At 45.3% G+C, this 23032-nt stretch overlaps 1 protein-coding gene across 5 annotated transcripts in view; it reads right to left on the bottom strand.

Moving 5' to 3' along the window:
- Nucleotides 1-23032, bottom strand: part of mast4 (microtubule associated serine/threonine kinase family member 4) — a 575541-nt gene that overhangs the window by 195533 nt on the left and 356976 nt on the right. The window contains exon 1 of one of the 5 annotated variants that reach the window (XM_068029437.1): nt 11182-11589. The exons of the other annotated variants lie outside the window; for them this stretch is intronic. Within the exon in view, the coding sequence (XP_067885538.1) occupies nt 11182-11267 (86 nt within the window). The 5' untranslated portion in view covers nt 11268-11589. Of the gene's footprint in view, nt 1-11181; nt 11590-23032 lie in introns of those variants that run through there. 5 annotated transcript variants of the gene reach the window in all.

Here is a 23032-nt window from a genome sequence, read left to right as displayed (position 1 = left end):
GGAAAATTCTATCTGTTTGATGAATCTGTTCTGCATAATGTTCCACCAGCACAGTTTCTCACCTACCACCCACTATATGGGATTGAAAGCAGTTGCATCTACACCTTTATCATACAATCATGATTAAGATATTGGAGACCATGAAGGAACATGTCAGAGATGACATTCAGTTGTGGAATTATTCTGACACTCACGATTTGCTGACAGAGGGATAGGTGCTAGATTTTCCATAGAATATCAATTTATTCTGACACTCAGGTCTTAATGGCAGAAAAATAGGTATCAGCTTTTGCATACAGTAAGCAAATTATTTAGAAATTCACATATTAATGACAAAGGGATGGGTATTAGATTTTGCATATAGTACCATTGCCAGAATGAAATATGTTTGCATTTCTTTAAGTTAGTGGCTTTGAGACCAGCCAATGTACACTTTACTGCATTACATCATCATGTTTGTTAATACTGGTGCATTTGTTACTATCTGTCCTGCTGAATAGAGACACTTAACATTACTGAGCTGGTTTTGGGGCTGTTGTGCTATACCAGCCTCCCAGCACAACTTTTCATAAATTACTTTTTCACTTGGTACTTATTCTTTTGGGCCTCCTTATCTCGAGAGACAATGGATACGCGCCTGGAGGTGGTCAGTGGTTTGTGAAGCAGCGCCTGGAGTGGCTATAAAGGCCAATTCTGGAGTGACAGGCTCTTCCACAGGTGCTGCAGAGAAATTTGTTTGTTGGGGCTGTTGCACAGTTGGCTCTCCCCTTGCGCCTCTGTCTTTTTTCCTGCCAACTACTAAGTCTCTTCGACTCGCCACAATTTAGCCCTGTCTTTATGGCTGCCCGCCAGCTCTGGCGAATGCTGGCAACTGACTCCCACGACTTGTGATCAATGTCACACGATTTCATGTCGCGTTTGCAGACGTCTTTATAACGGAGACATGGACGGCCGGTGGGTCTGATACCAGTGGCGAGCTCGCTGTACAATGTGTCTTTGGGGATCCTGCCATCTTCCATGTGGCTCACATGGCCAAGCCATCTCAAGCGCCGCTGACTCAGTAGTGTGTATAAGCTGGGGATGTTGGCCGCTTCAAGGACTTCTGTGTTGGAGATATAGTCCTGCCACCTGATGCCAAGTATTAACAAGCAGCATATCTGGTGACAACTCCCAAGACCCACAAAAAGTAGTTTTGTGCTGCTGCTGGAGATTTCAGGGCAACTATGAAGGCAATGCTAGCAATCTACTAGTGTCTCTCTGCTGCGATTGTATTAGCTGCCAAATACATGTTTTTTACACTGAGGTTTTGAATGATATTAGATTATATAAAAGTCAAATAAATCATGAGTAAACACTATTAGTATAACTATACTGCAGAATATGGTTTAAATACTTTTTTAAAAACTTTGTGCCTTATGAAATCAGTAGAACTTAGAACCATTAAAAAATTAAACATTGCTTAACTGTGCCATGAAGACACAGATTTCAAACCAGCTATTAACAATAGATATAAAATGCAACCTTTTTGATTGCAAATATTGGTGCAGATTATTGAAAGAAAAGGGATTTGAGCTAATGCATGGATTTCTTTTACGCTGTGTCAGCTAGAGATTTAAATGAAAGACATTATTGGTTAGGAAATAATTAATAGTTCATGGTTTTGTGATTGAGTAACATATCAGTATTGCTACAAGAAGTCTGTTACCTCCTGTGTCACGCACTGCAATATTACACATAGTTAATTTAGTTGGGTGTAGCACTTAGTGGTTGCTAATGAAAAACAATTGACAGGCCTGTGTATTAGCACAATTGAATCATTGTATTTTATCCAGAAACATTCACAGTGAAGTGATATAGGATACTTCTGGCTTAACACAGTTTTCAATGCTTCAGTAAAAATGCTAAAGTTAGGGAGTTTTCTATCATTGCTTATCCTGTCGTAGGCCTAAGTGAAAATGGCCCTACCACTGCAAGTCTCGCTCCATAATTGTAACCACTTCATCCCTGAACCTACAGTAAACCTTTTCCATTGTTTTTATAATACTTCCTTAAGGGGAGTGCCCAAAACAATACACTACTGCAATAAAAACAGAAAGTGCAGAAATACTCAGCAGGTCATCAACCGGAAACGCTAACTCTTTTCTCTCTCTCCACAGATGCTGCCAGACCTGCTGAGTATTTCCAGCACTTTGTTTTATTTCAGATTTCCAGCATCTGCAATATTTTGCTTTTACACACTACTGCAACTCTGGCCGAGTAGTTCAACACTACCCTCCTGCTTTTGTATTCAACGTCTCTAGATAAAAATAAACAAAGGATTCTATTTGCTTTCATTATGGTGTCATAAACATTGCAAAAAAAGAGTGAAATCTGCATTTGATCTGTGAAATGAGACGCATGAAAAATATTGAAACTGTAATTTGTCAAATTGGAATTCCAAGATAATGCTGATCCAAACTTCAGAGGAAATTAAAGATTAAGAATTGAACTGACAAATAACATACCAAACACAAGGACAGGAATATTCCCATTGTAAGCACAAACAAATATTAAAGTCTACAGATAGCATGCTGGAAGGAACGCTCACAGAAAACAAAGCAGCTCCCACAGTGTTGTTGAGTATTTTTTTCATGATCCACAATGTGATAGAAAGTTGAAATAGTGACTGTTAAAATTAACAGTTAGGCTCGAGGGTCCAACCGCACAAGTGCTAGAAACAAGACTGTTGGAATGCCAAAATTTTAGCTGCGAATGGAACATTTGTACTTGAGCCGGAAATTCACCAACATGCTCAGGTGTTCCAGCTGAAAGCAAAGACTCTTGGGGTGTTGCCAATTTAGATGGATACAATATCACTTTTGCTTGTACCATTCAAATCCAAAGCTGAAAGGACAGGTTTAATTGGTAGTCATAAGAGAAACTAACTTTCAGAAAACTAGCAGAAAGCAAAGCGCTAGCCTGTCTAAAAGGCATGAACTGTAGCAACACCTGGACAACATTCAGGCTTGGCTGATAAATAGCAAGTAACATTCGTGCCACACAAGTGCCAGGCAATGGCCATCTCCAACAAGGGACAGTCGAATCACCTCCCCATGATATTCAACCGCATCACTGTCACCGAATACCCCATCAACATTCTAGGAGGTCACTGTTGACCAGCCACGTAAATATTGTGGCTACAACAGTGGGTCAGATGCTGGGAATTCTGTGGTAAGCATCTCACCTCCCGACTCCCTAAAGCCTTTCTACCACTTACAAAGGAAGTGCGACAGAATACATCCCGCTTGCCTGGATGAGTGCAGCTCCAACAACACTCAAGTAGTTTGAGACTATCTAGGAAAAGCAGCCCGCTTGATCGGCACCCCATCCACTAGCTTCAACATGCATTCCTTTCACCACCGACGCACAACATGGCTGCAGTGTGTACCATTTACAAGATGCACTGCAGTAACTCATCAAGGCTTCAACAGCACCTTCCAAACCCACGACCCATCATCCCTAATCACTCCTCATAGCTCAGGAGCCTAATGCCTGGTGTTGACTTAATTGCTACCCGTGTACTTTTTTTTATTCGTTCATGGGATGTGGGCGACGCTGGCCAGGCCAGATTTTCATTGCCTATCCCTAATTGCCCTTGAGGAGGTGGTGGTGAACTGCCTTCTTGAACCGCTGCAGTCCATCTGATACAGTGCTGTTAGGAAGGGAGTTCCAGGATTTGACGCAGTGACAGTGAAGGAACGGCGATATAGTTCAAAGTCAGGATGGTGTGCGGCTTGGAGGGGAACTTGCAAGTGGTGGTGTTCCCACGCATCTGCTGCCCTTGTCCTTCTAGGTGGTACAGGTTGCAGGTTTGGAAGAAGCATTGAGCGTTGCTGCAGTGCATCTTGGTGGCACGATGGTGCACACTGCTGCCACTGTGCGTCAGTGGTGGAGGGAGTGAATGAATGGGTGCCTATCAAGCAGGCTGCTTTGTCCTGGATGGTGTCGAACTTCTTGAGTGTTGTTGGAGCTGAACCCATCCAGGGACGAGGAGAGCATTTCATCACACTCCTAACTTGTGCCTTGTAGATGGCTGACAGGCTTTGGGGAGTCAGGAGGTGAGTTACGCACCACAGGATCCCTAGCCTCTGACCTGCTCTTGTCGTCATGGTATTTATATGGCTACTCCAGTCAGTTTCTGGTCAATGGTAACCCCCAGGATGTTGACAGCGGGGGATTCGGTGATCGTAATGCCATTGAATGTCAAGGGGAGATGATTAGATTCTCTCTTGCCGGTGATGGTCATTGCCTGGCACTTGTGAGGCATGAATGTTACTTGTCAATTATCAGCCCAAGCCTGGATATTGTCCAGGTCTTGCTGCATTTCTACACGGACTGCTTCAGTATCTGAGGAGTCGTGAATGGTACTGAACAATGTGCAATCATCAGCGAACATCCCCACTTCTATCCTTATGATTGAAGGAAGGTCATTGATGAAGCAGCTGAAGATTGTTGGGCTCAGGACACTACCCTGAGGAACTCCTGCAGTGATGTCCTGGAGCCTCTCAAGGCTCTTACAAGAATGTGACCATAATTTTATACAGTACACTAGGTGAGCTCAAGCCGTTCTGTACAACCTTCTATCCCTTTGGCTATACAGCTCAAGGAGCCTTCCTTACTGCTATTGCATGCTACATTGATGGTTTCAGTAAGACATCCCTCAGTATCCCGGCATTCTGCTGTTTTAGTTTAGTTTAGTTTAGTTTAGTTTAGTTTTAGTTTAGAGATACAGCACTGAAACAGGCCCTTCGGCCCACTGAGTCTGTGCCGACCATCAACTTCCCATTTATACTAATCCTACACTAATCCCATATTCCTACCACATCCACATCTGTGTTGTGTCTTGCAGTCTACTATTGGTCTTATTTATCCACTGCTATTGCCCTCCCCAAGCTGAATATCCTTGCACTTGTCAACATTAAACAACACAGGCCACTTTTTGGTTCAATTCACCAATAGATAATAAATACTGTTTTAGTGTTTTGTGTTATTTGCAGCTCTCTCCCTATTTTAAATAACTTTGTTACAGTCCCCATTTCCAAATCATATATGTAATATGTGACCAACAGTTCTAGTATTGACGTCTGAAAACCTGTGAACACCCTCTTCCAGACTAAATCCATGTTAACCTATCCTTTGCTTCATCTGATTGAGAAACTTCTGATCTCTGTCAATAGCTCACCTCAATTCCAAACCTTCTGACCCTGTGGATAAAATTAGTCCACATGATAGATTCACTAAATTTTAAATATATAACATTCACTGAGTAATCTTTATCCACTACATCTGTTACCTCTTCCAAGAAAGCCAATATATTTGCACTGGAGTGCTGACTTGGGATGCATTAGAGTGCTAAAGTGGAAATTTTGTGACTGAGGAAGTTCAGTGAGGAGGGAGCGAGGAGCTCCTTTCATTTCCTACCTGTCCTCAGAGTGAGGGAACCCAAGAGTTTCCAAAGAGCACAGCTGACTGGTGAGTAACTCCTGGTGGGTATTTTTCAAACTGGATTGAATTGTAAGTCATTGTTTTAGCAAGACTTAGTTGTTTTTTTAAAAATTATAACAGTCTTCTAAAGTTTTAAATTTAAAGGGTTTAGTCATGGCAGGAGAGCTTAAAGCCGTGGTTTGCTCCTCTTGCTGCATGTGGGAATCCGGGAACATTTCCAGTCCCCGGGACCAGCATGTGTGCAGGAAGTGTGTCCAGCTGCAGCTCCTGGAAGCTCGGGTTTCAGAGCTGGAACGGCGGCTGGAAACACTGTGGAGCATCCGCGAGTCTGAGAACATTGTGGATAGCACGTATAGAGAGGTGGTCACACCACAGCTGAAGGGACTTGAGGAAGGAAAGGAATGGGTGACCACCAGGCAGTCCAAGAGAAACAGGCAGGTAGTTCAGGAGTCCCCTGGGGCCCCGCTTGCAAATCAGTATTCCATTTTGGAGACTGATGAGGTTGGTTCCTCCAGAGAGTGCGGACAGAGCAAAGCTTCTGGCACTGCAAGCAGCCTGGCTGTACAGGAAGGGGGCAAGAGAGGAAGAGCAATAGTAATAGGGGATTCTATAGTCAGGGGAACAGATAGGCGCTACTGTGGCCGTCAACGTGACTCCAGGATGGTGTGTTGCCTCCCTGGTGTCAGGGTCCAGGATGTCACTGAACGGCTGCAGGGCATCCTGAATGGGGAGAGTGATGAGGCAGAGGTCATGGTACATGTTGGTACCAATGACATAGGTAGAAAGAGGGATGAGGTCTTGCATCAAGAATTCAGGGAGTTAGGCAGTCGACTAAAAAGCAGGACCTCTCGGGTTGTAATCTCTGGATTACTCCCAGTGCCACGTGCTAGCGAGTATAGAAATAGGAGAATAGCACAGATGAATGCATGGCTTAAGAGTTGGTGCAGGAGGGAGGGTTTTAGATTCCTGGACTACTGGGACCGTTTCTGGGGAAGGTGAGACCTGTACAAACGGGACTGTCTACATCTGAACCAGAGGGGGACTAACATCCTTGCTGGCAGGTTTGCTCGTGCTGTTGGGAAGCGTTTAAACTAATTTGGCAGGGGGAGGGGATGCAGATTTCTCGCAGAAATAGGGACACAGCTAAACACAGAGGGAATACAGCAGAAGTAAGTTTCAAGGGAGTAAGACCAGGATGGAAGGCCTCTACTTTAATGCCAGGAGTACTGCAGGTAAAACGGAGGAGTTAAGGGCAAGTATTGACAGGTGGAATTGTGATATAGTAGCCTTCATGGAGACATGGTTGAGGGAGGGGCAGGAATGGCAGCTCAATATCCCGGGATATAGAATCTTTAGGCGAGACAGAGGAGGGGGTAAAAGAGGAGGGGGTATTGCAATATTAGTTAAGGAGTCCATTACTGCAGTAAGGAGAGATGATATATTGGAGGGGGCATCAAATGAAGCTTTATGGGTAGAGTTTAGGAATAAAAAAAAGGACAGCCACATTGCTAGGTGTTTATTATAGACCCCCAGATAGTCAGTGGGAAATTGAGGAGCAAATATGTGCGCCTTTTGCAAAGGTGTGTAAAAATAATAGGGTAATTATATTAGCTGATTTCAACTTTCCCAACATGAATTGGGATAGTCATCGTGTTAAGGGCTTCGATGGAGTGGAGTTCTTAAAATGTGTACAGGAGAACATTTTAGCTCAATATGTAGAGGATCCAACAAGGGAGGGTGCAGTGCTGGACCTAATTCTGGGGAATGAAGCCGGACAGGTGGCTGACGTGTTGGTGGGGGAGCATTTTGGTGATAGCGACCAGTAAATGGTACAATTTAAGCTTGTTATGGAGAAAGAAATAGACAAGTTGCAAAAAAAAAAAGGTTTTGGATTGGGGGAGAGCGAATTTTAGTAAAATAAGGCAGGATCTGGCCAAGGTAGACTGGAGTTACTTGTCAGGAAATCTACAGAAGAGCAGTGGGGGGCATTCAAAAAGGAAATGGGGAGGGTACAGGCCCAACATGTTCCCTCTAGGGTAACAGGTAGGAGCAACAAACCCAGAGTACCATGGATGACCAGAAACATTCAGGGTACGATGAGAAGGAAAAGAGAGGCTTTTAGCAAATACAAGGAGAGCAAATCAATGGAAGCATTAGTGGAGTACAGAAAGTGTAGGATGGAGCTTAAGAAAGCAATTAGGAGAGCAAAGAGGGGATATGAGAAAGCTCTGGCTGGTAAAAGTAGGGAAAATCCCAAGATATTTTATAAGTATATCAATGGGAAGAGGATAATCAGGGAAAGAGTAGGACCCATTAGGGACCAAGAAGGAAATTTGTGGGTGGAGCCAGAGGACAATGGTCGGGTGTTGAACGAATATTTCACATCTGTCTTCACCCAAGAGAATGAGGATGTAGATATGGAACTTGGAGAGAGAGACTGTGAGCTTCTTGAGCAAATTGTCATAGGGAGTGACAAGGTATTGGAGGTTTTGGAAGGCTTAAAAGTGGACAAATCTCCAGGTCCGGACGATTTGTATCCAAGGATGCTGTGGGAGGCGATGGTGGAGATTGCAGGGGCTCTGACCCTAATTTTTAATTCCTCTCTGGCTAAGGGGGAGGTGCCAGAGGACGGGAGAACAGCTAATGTGGTCCCACTATTTAAGAAAGGTTGCAGAGATAAGCCAGGGAACTACAGACCAGTGAGTCTCACGTCAGTGGTAGGGAAACTATTGGAGAAAATTCTGAAGGAGAGAATCTATCTCCACTTGGAGAGGCAAAATTTGATTAGGAATAGTCAGAATAGGCTTTGTCAGAGGGAGGTCATGCCTAACAAATTTGACTGAATTTTTTGAGCATGTGACCAGGTGTGTAGATGAGGGTAGTGCAGTTGATGTAGTTTACATGGATTTCAGCAAAGCCTTTGACAAGGTCCCACATGGGAGACTTATCAAGAAAGCAAATGCACATGGGATACAGGGTAACTTGATAAGGTGGATTCAAAATTGGCTTAGCTGTAGGAGACAGAGAGTGATGACAGACTGTTTTAGTGATTGGAGGCCAGTGTCCAGTGGCGTACCACAGGAATCGGTGCTGGGTCCCCTATTGTTTGTCATTTATATAAACGACATAGATGACTATGCGGGGGGTAGGATCAGTAAGTTCACGGATGACACAAAGATTGGCCGAGTGGTTAACAGTGAGGTGGAGTGTCTTAGGTTACAGGAAGATATAGATGGGATGGTCAAATGGGCAGAAAAGTGGCAGATGGAATTTAACGCTGAAAAGTGTGAGGTGATACACTTTGGAAGGAGTAATGTGACTCGTAAGTATTCAATGAATGGCCTGATACTGGCAAGTTCAGAGGAACAAAGGGACCTTGGCGTGTTTGTCCATAGATCTCTGAAGGCAGAAGGGCAGGTTAATAGGGTGGTGAAAAAGGCATATAGGACACTTGCCTTTATCAATCGAGGCATAGATTACAAAAGCAGGGAGGAGTTGTACAGAACTTTGGTAAGGCCACAGCTGGAGTACTGTGTGTAATTCTGGTCGCCACATTATAGGAAGAATGTTATGCATTGGAGGGGGTGCAGAGGCGATTCATCAGGATGTTGCCTGGGATGGAACATTTAAGCTATGAAGAGAGGTTGGATAGGCTTGGGTTGTTTTCGCTGGAGCAGAGAAGACTGAGGGGTGACCTGATCGAGGTGTGCAAGATTATGAGAGGCATGGACAGGGTGGATAGGGAGCAGCTGTTCCCTTTAGTTGAAGGGTCAGTTACGAGAGGTCACAAGTTTAAGGTGAGGGGCGGGAGTTTAAGGGGGATTTGAGGAAGAACCTTTTTACCCAGAGGGTGGTGACAGTCTGGAATGCCCTGCCTGGGAGGGTGGTAGAGGCAGGTTGCCTCACATCCTTTAAAAAGTACCTGGATGAGCCCTTGGCAAGTCATAACATTCAAGGCTATGGGCCAAGTGCTGGCAAATTGGATTAGGTAGACAGGTCAGGTGTCTTTCTTGCATCGGTGCAGACTCGACGGGCTGAAGGGCCTCTTCTGCACTGAATTATTCTGTGATTCTGTGATTTCTCAGATATGATCTCTCTTCAGTACTATGAAGACGTTATGTAGTGTAGATTAGAGAATATGTTTTACTTGTGGGGATTCCAAAACTCAGGGGCATAAAGATAACAATTTGTATTTATATATCACCTTTAATGTAATGAAAAAATCCCAAGACGTTTCACAGGAGCATAATAAAACAAATTTTGACATCCAGCCACAGGGAGATATTTGGAAAGTGACCAAACGCTTTATCAAGGGGGTAGATATTAAGGAGTGTCTTAAAGGAGGAAAGAGAGGTAGAGAGGTTTAGGGAGTGAATTCCAGAGCTTGGGGCCTCGGCAGCTGAAGGCACAGGCACCAATGGTTGAGCCATTAAAATCAGGGATGCTCAGAGGCCAGAACTAGAGGAGTGCAGATATCTGGAAGGGTTGTGGGGCGAGAGGAGTTACAGAGATAGGGAGTGGCGAGACCATGGAGGGATATGAAAAAAAGCACCAGCTATGGTTCAGTTGGTAACACACTCGATTGTGCGTCAGAAGGGTCTAACTTCAAGTCCCACTCAAAAGGCTTGAGCAGAGAGAGGTAGGCTGATGCTCCAGTGCAGTACTGAGGGAGCGCTGCACTGTCAGAGGTGCTGTCTTTTGAATCAGACCTTCTACCAAGGTCCCGCCTGCCCGCTCAGGTGGATGTAAAAGATACCATGGCATTATTTTGAAGAGCAAGAGAGTTCTCCCGGGTTACCTGGCCAATACTGATCCCTCAATCAACATCACCAAAACAGATTATCTGGTCATTTTCACATTGCTGTTTGTGGGAGCTTGCTGTGCATAAATTGGCTGCTGCACATCCTTCAACAATGACTACACCTCAAATGTACTTCATTGGCTGTAAAGCGCTGTATAAAATATATATAGCTTTTGGTGCTATGTAAATGCAAGTCTTTCCTTTCTTTGAGATAATCACTACTAAATCTAATCAGTTATTTAGAAGGAACTTCTATGCCCAGAAAGTGGTCAGAATGTGGAGCCTGCTACCACATGGAGTAACTGAGGTGACTAGCACAGATGCATTTAAGGGGAAGCTGGAAAAAAGTATGAGACAGAAAGGGAGCAGTAAGTGAGTGGAGCCTCATGTGAAAATGAACAACCAGCCCAATGGCTTGTTTCTGTGCTGTAAATTCGATGTAAAACCATGCTGACGATGACTTGGTTCTTTTTTTGCACGTTCCATTATTCCTTGCATCAGGTAAAAACATTTCAGTTTAGGTGTTAACTTTTCAAATGGAAAGACTTAAGTGAATAAAAGAACTATGCAGTGTACTCACATACCAAATTCCAGAAAGGATGATGCAAAGATTCTCAGTTAGATAGGTTTTACCATGCAACATACAGAACCTGATTATGGATGACAACATTAGCAAAACTGACTTGTACATTTCTAACTTACTTATTAAATTGCCAGGTTACCATGTGTCGCTGCTATGTACTTTACACTGGACTCGTCACGGTAAACAAAGCTGGCCATTGAATTACCGAGCACTAATGCAGTACAGCTGCAAGCATCATAATATTCAAACCATAAAACAAATGTTTCCTTCAAACTTGAACCAACAGCACTGAACATTAAAAGTTTTGAATTACCTTTTAGACCGTCGCAGCCTGGCTCTACTTAGAAAATGAGGCATTGAGATGTTCGAGAGAACAGACCACAAGTTTGAGTCAGACATGATCCAAAAGAGAATGATTCACATTATTTTCAAACATGGACAGGTCGTCCCCGTTCAAAGCGAAGATGTGTACTCTAAATCATGAGGGGAAAGCATCATCAATCGGGCTTCCAAATCAGTTGAAAGCTGCTCTTTTTGAACACTTGCCAAAAACTGCAGTCCAACTCAAATAACAAGCTTTGACATACTGCACTGACTAAATAAAAAAACACTTTGTCCCTTCCAGTTCAGTTATTACTGCCATTTGATATCTCAAAGATTCAGCAAGCTTCTCTAGTCGCACCCCGTTCACTATCAGAGATCATACTGCATTTAGTCTGTATTCTGCTGGAACATTTTGGTATTCAGTTGCAACACTAAGGTAAATCATCTATTTGGAATGTACCATTCAGTGAAACTGGGAGGGATGCATTTATCACCACAATGTCTTAAAATAAAACGTTGGATGTCTTGCTGCTGCATATGGGTTCACTTTATCTTTTTTAATATTTTAAGTTATATATGGATTCCATATTAAGCATTCAAAGATAAATATCTGGAATATTAATTGCAATTCTTCCCCCTACCCAACTCCTGATTATGAACCAATCCCATGGTCCTTTCAGTATGACAAAAGTCGATTCTTACCTAAGAGCAGGTAAAGATAATTACATGTCAAAAAAGCAGTCAGGCAGGATAGGTTGGTTCTGCATCCAAATGAATTGCTAGGCACACCAAGTGGTTATATAATTATACAATACCTCATATACATAGATATCTCTTGCTATCTCTATGTGTATTAAAATAAATAAAAATATCGATCACATTATACACACACACACACACACACACATACACAAACATTAGCTTTGAAGTGAAATGGGCTGAGCCTAGGAGGCAGCACTGAGAATAACTAACAGCAGCAGGGAGATGGGTGGGGAATGGAGAGAGAAAGATCCAGCCTGTGAAATCATTCCCATTTGTGCAAATCAGGAAGACCAGAAAATTTTCCACTGCAAAAGCCTGCCACACAAGACATGCTGGCTGGGTTTAAACACCCACATAGCACCCTGCTGCACATTGTGTGGGAAAACTTCATTTTCATATTCTAAAATGATTTAATAATAAGGCCTTAATCCAACCGGATACAATTTTCTGCCATTTATGATGTGCTCAGGTTGCCCATTTGGAGTCGGCATAACAGGAGGTCCAACCAAATTGAAATCTTAGTGGGGCAGAGGCTTGTTCAATGAATGTGAGTTTTTACTACAATCTTGGTTGCCATGTTTTTTGTGAAAATAAATGGTGTGCTTGTTGATTTTTTTTCTTCCACCCAAGAACTAAGTCAGGAATAAAAACAAGAAATGCTGGAACCACTCAGCAGGTCTGGCAGCATCTGTGAAAAGAGAAGCAGAGTTAACGTTTCAGGTCAGTGACCCTTCTTCGGAACTGACAAATATTAGAAAAGTCACAGGTTATAAGCAAGTGAGGTGGGGGTGGGGCAAGAGATAACAAAGGAGGTCGAGATTGGATCAGGCCACATAGCTGACCAAAAGGTCACGGAGCAAAGGCCAACAATATGTTAATGGTGTGTTGAAAGACAAAGCATTAGTCCAGATTAGGTATTAATACACTGAATATTGAACAGCAGCAAGTGCAAACCTGAAAAAAAACAGTGGGTAAGCAAACTGAACAAACTAAGATGTAATGAAATAAATGCAAAACAAAGATTGTAAAAAAGAATGTAAAAAAAAAAGGAAGAAAAAATAACTAAAAATGAAAGTAAAATGGGGGGCCCGTCATGCTCTGAAATTATTGAACTCAATCTTCAGTCCGGCAGGCTGTAGTGTGCCTAATCGGTAGATGAGGTGCTGTTCCTCGAGCTTGCGTTGATGTTCACTGGAACACTGCAGCAATCCCAGGACAGAGATGTGAGCATGAGAGCAGGGGGGAGTGTTGAAATGGCAAGCAACCGGAAGCTCAGGGTCCTGCTTGCAGACTGAGCGGAGATGTTCCGCAAAGCGTTCACCCAGTCTGCGCTTGGTCTCCACAATATAGAGGAGACCACACTGTGAGCAGCGAATACAGTATACTACATTGAAAGAAGTACAAGTAAATTGCTGCTTCAACTGAAAGGAGTGTTTGGGGCCTGGGATAGTGAGGAGAGAGGAGGTAAATGGGCAGGTATTACACTTCCTGCGATTGCAGGGGAAGGTGCCATGGGACGGGGACGAGGTGGTGTGGGTAATGGAGGAGTGGACCAGGGTGTCGCGGAGGGAACGATCCCTTCGGAATGCTGACAGGGGAAGGGAGGGGAAGGGAGGTTTGCACTTGCTGCTGTTCAATATTCAGTGTATTAACACCTAATCTGTACTAATGCTTTGTCTTTCGACACACCATTAACATATTGTTGGCCTTTGCTCCGTGACCTATTGGTCAGCTATGTGGCCTGGTCCAATCTAGACCTCCTTTGTTATCTCTTGCCCCACCCCCACCTCACTTGCTTATAACCTGTGACTTTTCTAATATTTGTCAGTTCCGAAGAAGGGTCACTGACCCGAAACGTTAACTCTGCTTCTCTTTTCACAGAGAGTGGTCCTAAAGGAAGAGTGCTAAATTGGGGGAAGGCCAACTATACCTAAATTCGGCAGGAGCTGGGGAATGTAGATTGGGAGCAGCTGTTTGAAGGTAAATCCACATTTGATATGTGGGAGGCTTTTAAAGAGAGGTTGATTAGCGTGCAGGAGAGACATGTTCCTGTGAAAATGAGGGGTAGAAATGGCAAGATTAGGGAACCATGGATGACAGGTGAAATTGTGAGACTAGCTAAGAGGAAAAAGGAAGCATACATAAGGTCTAGGCGACTGAAGAAAGACGAAGCTTTGAAAGAATATCGGGATTGTAGGCGCAATCTGAAACGAGGAATCAAGAGGGCTAAAAGGGGTCATGAAATATCTTTAGCAAACAGGGTTAAGGAAAATCCCAAAGCCTTTTATTCATATATAAGGAGCAAGAGGGTAACTAGAGAAAGGATTGGCCCACTCAAGGACAAAGGAGGAAAGTTATGCATGGAGTCAGAGAAAATGGGTGAGATTCTAAATGAGTACTTCACCGAGGAGAGGGACATGACGGATGTTGAGGTTAGGGACAAATGTTTGATTACTCTAGGTCAAGTTGGCATAAGGAGGGAGGAAGTGTTGGGTATTCTAAAAGGCATTAAGGTGGACAAGTCCCCAGGTCCAGATGGGATCTATCCCAGGTTACTGAGGGAAGCGAGAGAGGAAATAGCTGGGGCCTTAACAGATATCTTTGCAGCATCCTTAAACACGGGTAAGGTCCCGGAGGACTGGAGAATTGCTAATGTTGTCCCCTTGTTTAAGAAGGGTAGCAGGGATAATCCAGGTAATTATAGACCGGTGAGCCTGATGTCAGTGGTAGGGAAGCTGCTGGAGAAGATACTGAGGGATAGGATCTATTCCCATTTGGAAGAAAATGGGCTTATCAGTGATAGGCAACATGGTTTTGTGCAGGGAAGGTCATGTCGTACCAACTTAATAGAATTCTTTGAGGAAGTGACAAAGTTGATTGATGAGGGAAGGGCTGTAGATGTCGTATACATGGACTTCAGTAAGGCGTTTGATAAGGTTCCCCATGGTAGGCTGATGGACAAAGTGAAATCGCATGGGGTCCAAGGTGTACTAGCTAGATGGATAAAGAACTGGCTGGGCAACAGGAGACAGAGAGTAGCAGTGGAAGGGAGTTTCTCAAAATGGAGACGTGTGACCAGTGGTGTTCCACAGGGATCCGTGCTGGAACCACTGTTGTTTGTGATATACATAAATGATTTGGAGGAAAGTATAGGTGGTCTGATTAGCAAGTTTGCAGACGACACTAAGATTGGTGGAGTAGCAGATAGTGAAAGGGACTGTCAGAGAATACAGCAGAATATAGATAGACTGGAGAGTTGGGCAGAGAAATGGCAAATGGAGTTCAATCAGGGCAAATGCGAGGTGATCCATTTTGGAAGATCCAATTCAAGAGTGAACTATACAGTAAATGGAAAAGTCCTGGGGAAAATTGATGTACAGAGAGATTTGGGTGTTCAGGTCCATTGTTCCCTGAAGGTGGCAACGCAGGTCAATAGAGTGGTCAAGAAGGCATACGGCATGCTTTCCTTCATCGGACGGGGTATTGAGTACAAGAGTTGGCAGGTCATGTTACAGTTGTATAGGACTTTGGTTCGGCCACATTTGGAATACTGCGTGCAGTTCTGGTCGCCACATTACCAAAAGGATGTGGATGGTTTGGAGAGGGTGCAGAGGAGGTTTACCAGGATGTTGCCTGGTATGGAGGGCGCTAGCTATGAAGAGAGATTGAGTAGATTAGGATTATTTTCAGTAGAAAGACGGAGGTTGAGGGGGGACCTGATTGAGGTGTACAAAATCATGAGAGGTATAGACAGGTTGGATAGCAAGAAGCTTTTTCCCAGAGTGGGGGATTCAATTACTAGGGGACACGAGTTCAAAGTGAAAGGGGAAAAGTTTAGGGGGGATATGCGTGGTAAGTTCTTTACGCAGAGGGTGGTGGGTGCCTGGCACGCGTTGCCAGCGGAGGTGGTAGACGCGGGCACGATAGCGTCTTTTAAGATGTATCTAGACAGATACATGAATGGGCAGGAAGTAAAGAGATACAGACCCTTAGAAAATAGGCAACAGGTTTAGATTGAGGCTTGGAGGGCCGAAAGGCCTGTTCCTGTGCTGTAATTTTCTTTGTTCTTTGTTCTTTTAGATGCTGCCAGACCTGCTGAGTGATTCCAGCATTTCTTGTTTTTATTTCAGATTTCCAGCATCCGCAGTATTTTGCTTTTAACTAAGTCAGGAATATGGGGAAACAATAGCAACTAAATTTTGCCCTCAAAAATCACTGGAAGGTCACTGTAATGTAAGCATTCATAAAAGTTCAACTGGACAGGAAAATGGTTAAAGGGCACGTTTGAAAAGCGACATTTACATTGCAGACCTTTACTGCAGATCAGGGAGAATAAAACTGTCCAACTGCATAGTACAGAGTAGAATCATTTAAAAATAGCAATGGGGGGTTTTTAAAAACATCCCAATCTCAATACTTCTCAGATGAAGTGAGAGATGAACAAGGACATGCCAGGGTAATTAATAGATGCCAGATCTGTACAGACCACATCTGTTATTATGGCTTGAAACACATACCTAGAAATGGCCAAGGACAACTGCCTTTTCAATCCAAGTACAACAGGGAGCCACCTGCATAGCTAAACTACCTGTTGCAAGAAGACTCGTGACTAACCTACACCATAAAGACAGCTCTGCCAGCAACAGACAAGCCCCCAACAGCCTTCAAAATTTTTTTTGCCTATGCCTTTTTTCTGGCTGCCTTAGAGATCACCTACACATCAACCAAAACCGCTGCCCACAGCTGGACCAATAGGTCACCTGATGTACACACATGGCCAGTACATTCGGCTCCTTTCAGCTGAACAGCATGATATAGCTTTCCAAAGTCAAAACACTTCCCAAAGTAGAGGTTTGGCGGGGGGCGGGGGTACTAATAGCATCCACATGGCAAACTGGGTAACGCGTTCATGCTCCTCTTTCACTGTAGTTTGCTGTACATCACCCAGTATTCACTCAAGCTTGATGGGGCTTGTGCTTGCAAACACTGATAAGTGGGATGCGGAATCCTGTCGCGTCCTAGGCCACCATGATAGATGTGGGAAAAATAGCTCCAAAACACATCCTCAAAAAGAGTTCATGTATCAAGATATTATGTGTAACGTTTATGACGTGTGGGTAAGGGGGAGAATAGGGACAAGATATCAGAACTAGTCTTGAGCTATGGAGGTTCGTTTCCAGCCTTATTTCCTTCTTTGCGTTCCTTATTGGCAATATATACAGGGAGGCATCAAACAAGACAGTCAAAGGCGTGGTTTCTTTTCCTGAGCCTTCTTAAAGTTTCGATGTTACACTGTATGAAATGCCATTTTGTCAAAAACATAAGGATAGTTGAGCCGTGGAAAAAGGTTTGTCAGGAATCATTAGAATTCATATTATGAATGAAAAGGTACAATTTTTTTTTTTTAAACTTTTATCCTGTACTCGAGCATGGAAGGGTAATGTGATATTCTAATAGAGGTTTTCAAAATTATGAATGGATTTTTAGAGGGTAAATCGTGAATTATCATTTCCACTGTTTGGAGAACTGGCAACAAGGGGCCATAGACTGAGACTAGAGGGAGAATTTTAACAGCCTAAAACTGATGGGTTTGGGTTGGGCGAGATGTGAAACTTTAAAAAAAAAATCTCAAACATGACCCCTAGCCCTTCTGCTTTGAACTGGAAGTGGGGGGGTGGGGGTTGAGATTGTTTGCAGTCAACCAATCCACTCCCAGGAGGCAGTTAGTCATTTGAATATTATAATTAATTAATCTGCATGCCTCAGATTTAACCTATTTTCCAGGTTTAACTCCAGTCGACTGGGTTTCCAGGTGTCGGAAACCACGGCAGCTAAAGGAGGCAAGGACTGCTACGTGGAAGAGGCAAGTGCTTTTTCAGCACTGTTTGTGGACCAGGATGAGCAAGAGTGCTTTCTCCCAGTTTCCCAAGCTTATCTGCCTCCCTTGCAACCATGGGACAATGGATCCCCAACACCCCGACTGCACTGTTATCCTCCAATGCCAAGTCGGCCAACCCATCTTGTGCAGCAGCACTTCTACTTTGCCAGCTATTAAACCAAGGTGTGTTTGTTGCATATCTATACCATTTGCCAAACAAACTCCTATTCTCACATTAAATTTGATTGCCACTGGTTGTTGCACTTTTTTGCTTCATACAACCCTTGTAAAGACAAATTTTTCTATATGCAGCATTTGTAAAAGCTAAAACCATTGTAACCTTCAGATAAGTGTCCACCTAATTTTAAGGTTTATGAGTTGCATGTTTTCTCCTCTCTGCCCACCACTCACAATTGGCCTTTGATGAATTCCCAGCGCCAAGCCAAATTTTCACAGTGAATGACTAATTAAAGCCGACCACAGAAGATTTTGCAAGTTAGCAAGTGGTAAGTATCCTGCTGTCTTCACAGTCCAGAGTGTCTGCAGCCACGGCATGCGGTAAGTCCATTGAGGTGAAGAAGGAGCTGCGGGACCCGAGAGAAGTCCTGGGAAAAGGTGCCCCGAACACCCAAAACATCCACGAACGGCCCCCCCCGGCCGCAACTTCAAAGCGCCAGCGGGAGATGGCTCGGAGAGCATCTGCAGCGCACTGTCGGCAATGCTGCATGCCTTTATTTAAACCACTGCAAAAAAAAAAAACCCTTAACAAATGTAATCACCTCTAAGTCTGCCAAATGATGCTTCACCTCCCGAAGGACGTGGATGAGCTTTCCGGACGTCGATGGTGGGCACTGAGGAAATGGCTTATTACCTGCACCAGATTCCACCCCCCCTCCCCCCCCTTTACCCCACTTCCACCCCCCCCACCCCCGTCCCCTTCCCTGCTCCACCCTCTCAGCTCACCCCCTCACAACCCCGTCCCAGCCTGCCCCCCCCTCGCACCATCTTCACCCCGCACCCCCTTCCCCTGCACCCCCCCCCCACCCCCTCCCTCTACCCCTCCCCCTTGCATCCCCTCCTCCCACCGGCACCATCCTACACCTGTGTAGGGGCCCCAACAACCCCACTGCCTTGTGGGCGTCTCGGGAGAGACCAAGGCTAAGGGAGTAAACCCTAACAGAAAATCCGGAGCGGAACCCCGTAGGCGGTCATGTGTCACCTTTGGCATGTTTCCGGCAGTTCCTGCAGCCATACTGGTGCCAAACGCCGTGTCCTGCACTCCTTTGGACCCCACCAGAAAGGCCGAGAGGGGGGTTTTGACAACTGGGCAACTCTCAACCTCCATAAATTTGCCCAGGCATGCGCCATGGAGAGGTCACTCCATAGTTGCCTCACAGCGACTGAAACAACACGGAAGGCAGCAGTTACGGGTTATAAGTCCAGATAAATTGGCGTAGAAACTGGGCGCCACGGGTTGCCTTTGTCGGTGGGAGAGGTCATTGCACCTCACTGGACAGCTACCGCCCGCCTCAAACCGGGCAGCCCCCGGTCAATAAGGTTCTGTCCCGCCACAGTCTGCCTGCTTCAATGGGTGCTTGGAGCTCAGGGTCATTGCCCGAAAGGTGGACTGATACACCGCACCAAACAACATGAAAAAAGGAAAGAAGGTACCAGCCCTTCGCTTTGCAAGCTGGAACGTCAGAACTATGTGTCCTGGCCTGTCGGAAGACCTTACACAAATCAACGATTCTCGGAAGACCGCCATCATTAACAACGAGCTCAGTAGACTCAATGTGGACATTGCAGCACTTCAGGAGACTCGCCTCCCCGCGAGTGGCTCTCTAGCAGAGCAAGACTACACCTTCTTCTGGCAGGGCAGGAATCCTGAAGAACCAAGACAGCATGGAGTGGGCTTCGCCATCAGAAACTCCTTGCTCAGCATGATAGAGCCTCCCTCAAATGGCTCGGAACGCATACTGTCCATCCGACTGCTCACCACCTCTGGTCCAGTACACCTACTCAGCATCTATGCTCCAACACTCTGTTCCGCACCTGAAGCTAAAGACCAGTTCTATGAACAACTCCATAACATCATTAGCAGCATCCCCAACACCGAACACCTATTCCTGCTGGGGGACTTTAATGCCAGGGTTGGGGCCGACCATGACTCATGGCCCTCCTGCCTTGGGCGCTATGGCGTTGGAAGGATGAATGAGAACGGGCAGAGACTGCTTGAGTTGTGTACCTATCATAACCTCTGCATCACCAACTCGTTCTTTCACACTAAACCCTGTCACCAGGTTTCATGGAGGCACCCAAGATCACGTCGTTGGCACCAGCTAGACCTCATTGTCACAAGGCGAGCCGCCTTAAACAGTGTTCAAATCACACGCAGCTTCCACAGTGCGGACTGCGACACCGACCACTCCCTGGTGTGCAGCAAGGTTAGACTCAGACCAAAGAAGTTGCATCATTCCAAGCAGAAGGGCCACCCGCGCATCAACACGAGCAGAATTTCTCACCCACAGCTGTTACAAAAATTTCTAAATTCACTTGTAACAGCCCTTCAAAACACTCCCACAGGGGATGCTGAGACCAAGTGGGCCCACATCAGAGACGCCATCTATGAGTCAGCTTTGACCACCTACGGCAAAAGTGCGAAGAGAAATGCAGACTGGTTTCAATCTCATAATGAAGAGCTGGAACCTGTCATAGCCGCTAAGCGCATTGCACTTTTGAACTACAAGAAAGCCCCCAGCGATTTAACATCCGCAGCACTTAAAGCAGCCAGAAGTACTGCACAAAGAACAGCTAGGCGTTGCGCAAACGACTACTGGCAACACCTATGCAGTCATATTCAGCTGGCCTCAGACACCGGAAACATCAGAGGAATGTATGATGGCATGAAGAGAGCTCTTGGGCCAACCATCAAGAAGATCACCCCCCTCAAATCTAAATCGGGGGACATAATCACTGACCAACGCAAACAGATGGACCGCTGGGTTGAGCACTACCTAGAACTGTACTCCAGGGAGAATGCTGTCACTGAGACTGCCCTCAATGCAGCCCAGCCTCTACCAGTCATGGATGAGCTGGACATACAGCCAACCAAATCGGAACTCAGTGATGCCATTGATTCCCTAGCCAGCGGAAAAGCCCCTGGGAAGGACAGCATTACCCCTGAAATAATCAAGAGTGCCAAGCCTGCTATACTCTCAGCACTACATGAACTGCTATGCCTGTGCTGGGACGAGGGAGCAGTACCCCAGGACATGCGCGATGCCAACATCATCACCCTCTATAAAAACAAAGGTGACCGCGGTGACTGCAACAACTACCGTGGAATCTCCCTGCTCAGCATAGTGGGGAAAGTCTTTGCTCGAGTCGCTCTGAACAGGCTCCAGAAGCTGGCCGAGCGCGTCTACCCTGAGGCACAGTGTGGCTTTCGTGCAGAGAGATCGACTATTGACATGCTGTTCTCCCTTCGTCAGATACAGGAGAAATGCCGTGAACAACAGATGCCCCTCTACATTGCTTTCATTGATCTCACCAAAGCCTTTGACCTCGTCAGCAGACGTGGTCTCTTCAGACTACTAGAAAAGATCGGATGTCCACCAAAGCTACTAAGTATCATCACCTCATTCCATGACAATATGAAAGGCACAATTCAACATGGTGGCTCCTCATCAGAGCCCTTTCCTATCCTGAGTGGTGTGAAACAGGGCTGTGTTCTCGCACCCACACTTTTTGGGATTTTCTTCTCCCTGCTGCTTTCACATGCGTTCAAATCCTCTGAAGAAGGAATTTTCCTCCACACAAGATCAGGGGGCAGGTTGTTCAACCTTGCCCGTCTAAGAGCGAAGTCCAAAGTACGGAAAGTCCTCATCAGAGAACTCCTCTTTGCTGACGATGCTGCTTTAACATCTCACACTGAAGAATGCCTGCAGAGTCTCATCGACAGGTTTGCGTCTGCCTGCAATGAATTTGGCCTAACCATCAGCCTCAAGAAAACGAACATCATGGGGCAGGATGTCAGAAATGCTCCATCCATCAATATTGGCGACCACGCTCTGGAAGTGGTTCAAGAGTTCACCTACCTAGGCTCAACTATCACCAGTAACCTGTCTCTAGATGCAGAAATCAACAAGCGCATGGGAAAGGCTTCCACTGCTATGTCCAGACTGGCCAAGAGAGTGTGGGAAAATGGCGCACTGACACGGAACACAAAAGTCCGAGTGTATCAGGCCTGTGTCCTCAGTACCTTGCTCTACGGCAGCGAGGCCTGGACAACGTATGCCAGCCAAGAGCGACGTCTCAATTCATTCCATCTTCGCTGCCTTCGGAGAATACTTGGCATCAGGTGGCAGGACTATATCTCCAACACAGAAGTCCTTGAAGCGGCCAACATCCCCAGCTTATACACACTACTGAGTCAGCGGCGCTTGAGATGGCTTGGCCATGTGAGCCGCATGGAAGATGGCAGGATCCCCAAAGACACATTGTACAGCGAGCTCGCCACTGGTATCAGACCCACCGGCCGTCCATGTCTCCGTTATAAAGACGTCTGCAAACGCGACATGAAATCGTGTGACATTGATCACAAGTCGTGGGAGTCAGTTGCCAGCATTCGCCAGAGCTGGCGGGCAGCCATAAAGACAGGGCTAAATTGTGGCGAGTCGAAGAGACTTAGTAGTTGGCAGGAAAAAAGACAGAGGCGCAAGGGGAGAGCCAACTGTGCAACAGCCCCAACAAACAAATTTCTCTGCAGCACCTGTGGAAGAGCCTGTCACTCCAGAATTGGCCTTTATAGCCACTCCAGGCGCTGCTTCACAAACCACTGACCACCTCCAGGCGTGTATCCATTGTCTCTCGAGATAAGGAGGCCCAAAAGAAAGTGGTAAGTAACCAGATTCTGCTTCTGCTCTGTTAGCAACAAGACCAGGAAATCTATTCTAGCAGCACTTGAATATAACAACCAGATGAAAGATTAGATCACTAACAATATAACCAAAACTTGTTTCAGATCAACTGTTAAAGGATGCAAAATCTTGTAAAAGAAAATGCAGTGAAGTGCCTTGACATGTATTTGTACATTGCAGTTCTGATCACCTCATTACAGAAAGGATGTAATTGCACTAGAAAGGGTACAGAGGAGATTTACAAGGATGTTACCAGGACTGGAAAAATGCAGCTATGAGGA

This window comes from Heterodontus francisci, chromosome 4 (genome assembly GCF_036365525.1).
Source record: "Heterodontus francisci isolate sHetFra1 chromosome 4, sHetFra1.hap1, whole genome shotgun sequence".
In the NCBI taxonomy this organism is placed as follows: domain Eukaryota; kingdom Metazoa; phylum Chordata; class Chondrichthyes; order Heterodontiformes; family Heterodontidae; genus Heterodontus; species Heterodontus francisci.
The sequence above is the reverse complement of the archived record's forward strand: the minus strand, read 5'-3'. Positions and strand labels throughout refer to the sequence as shown.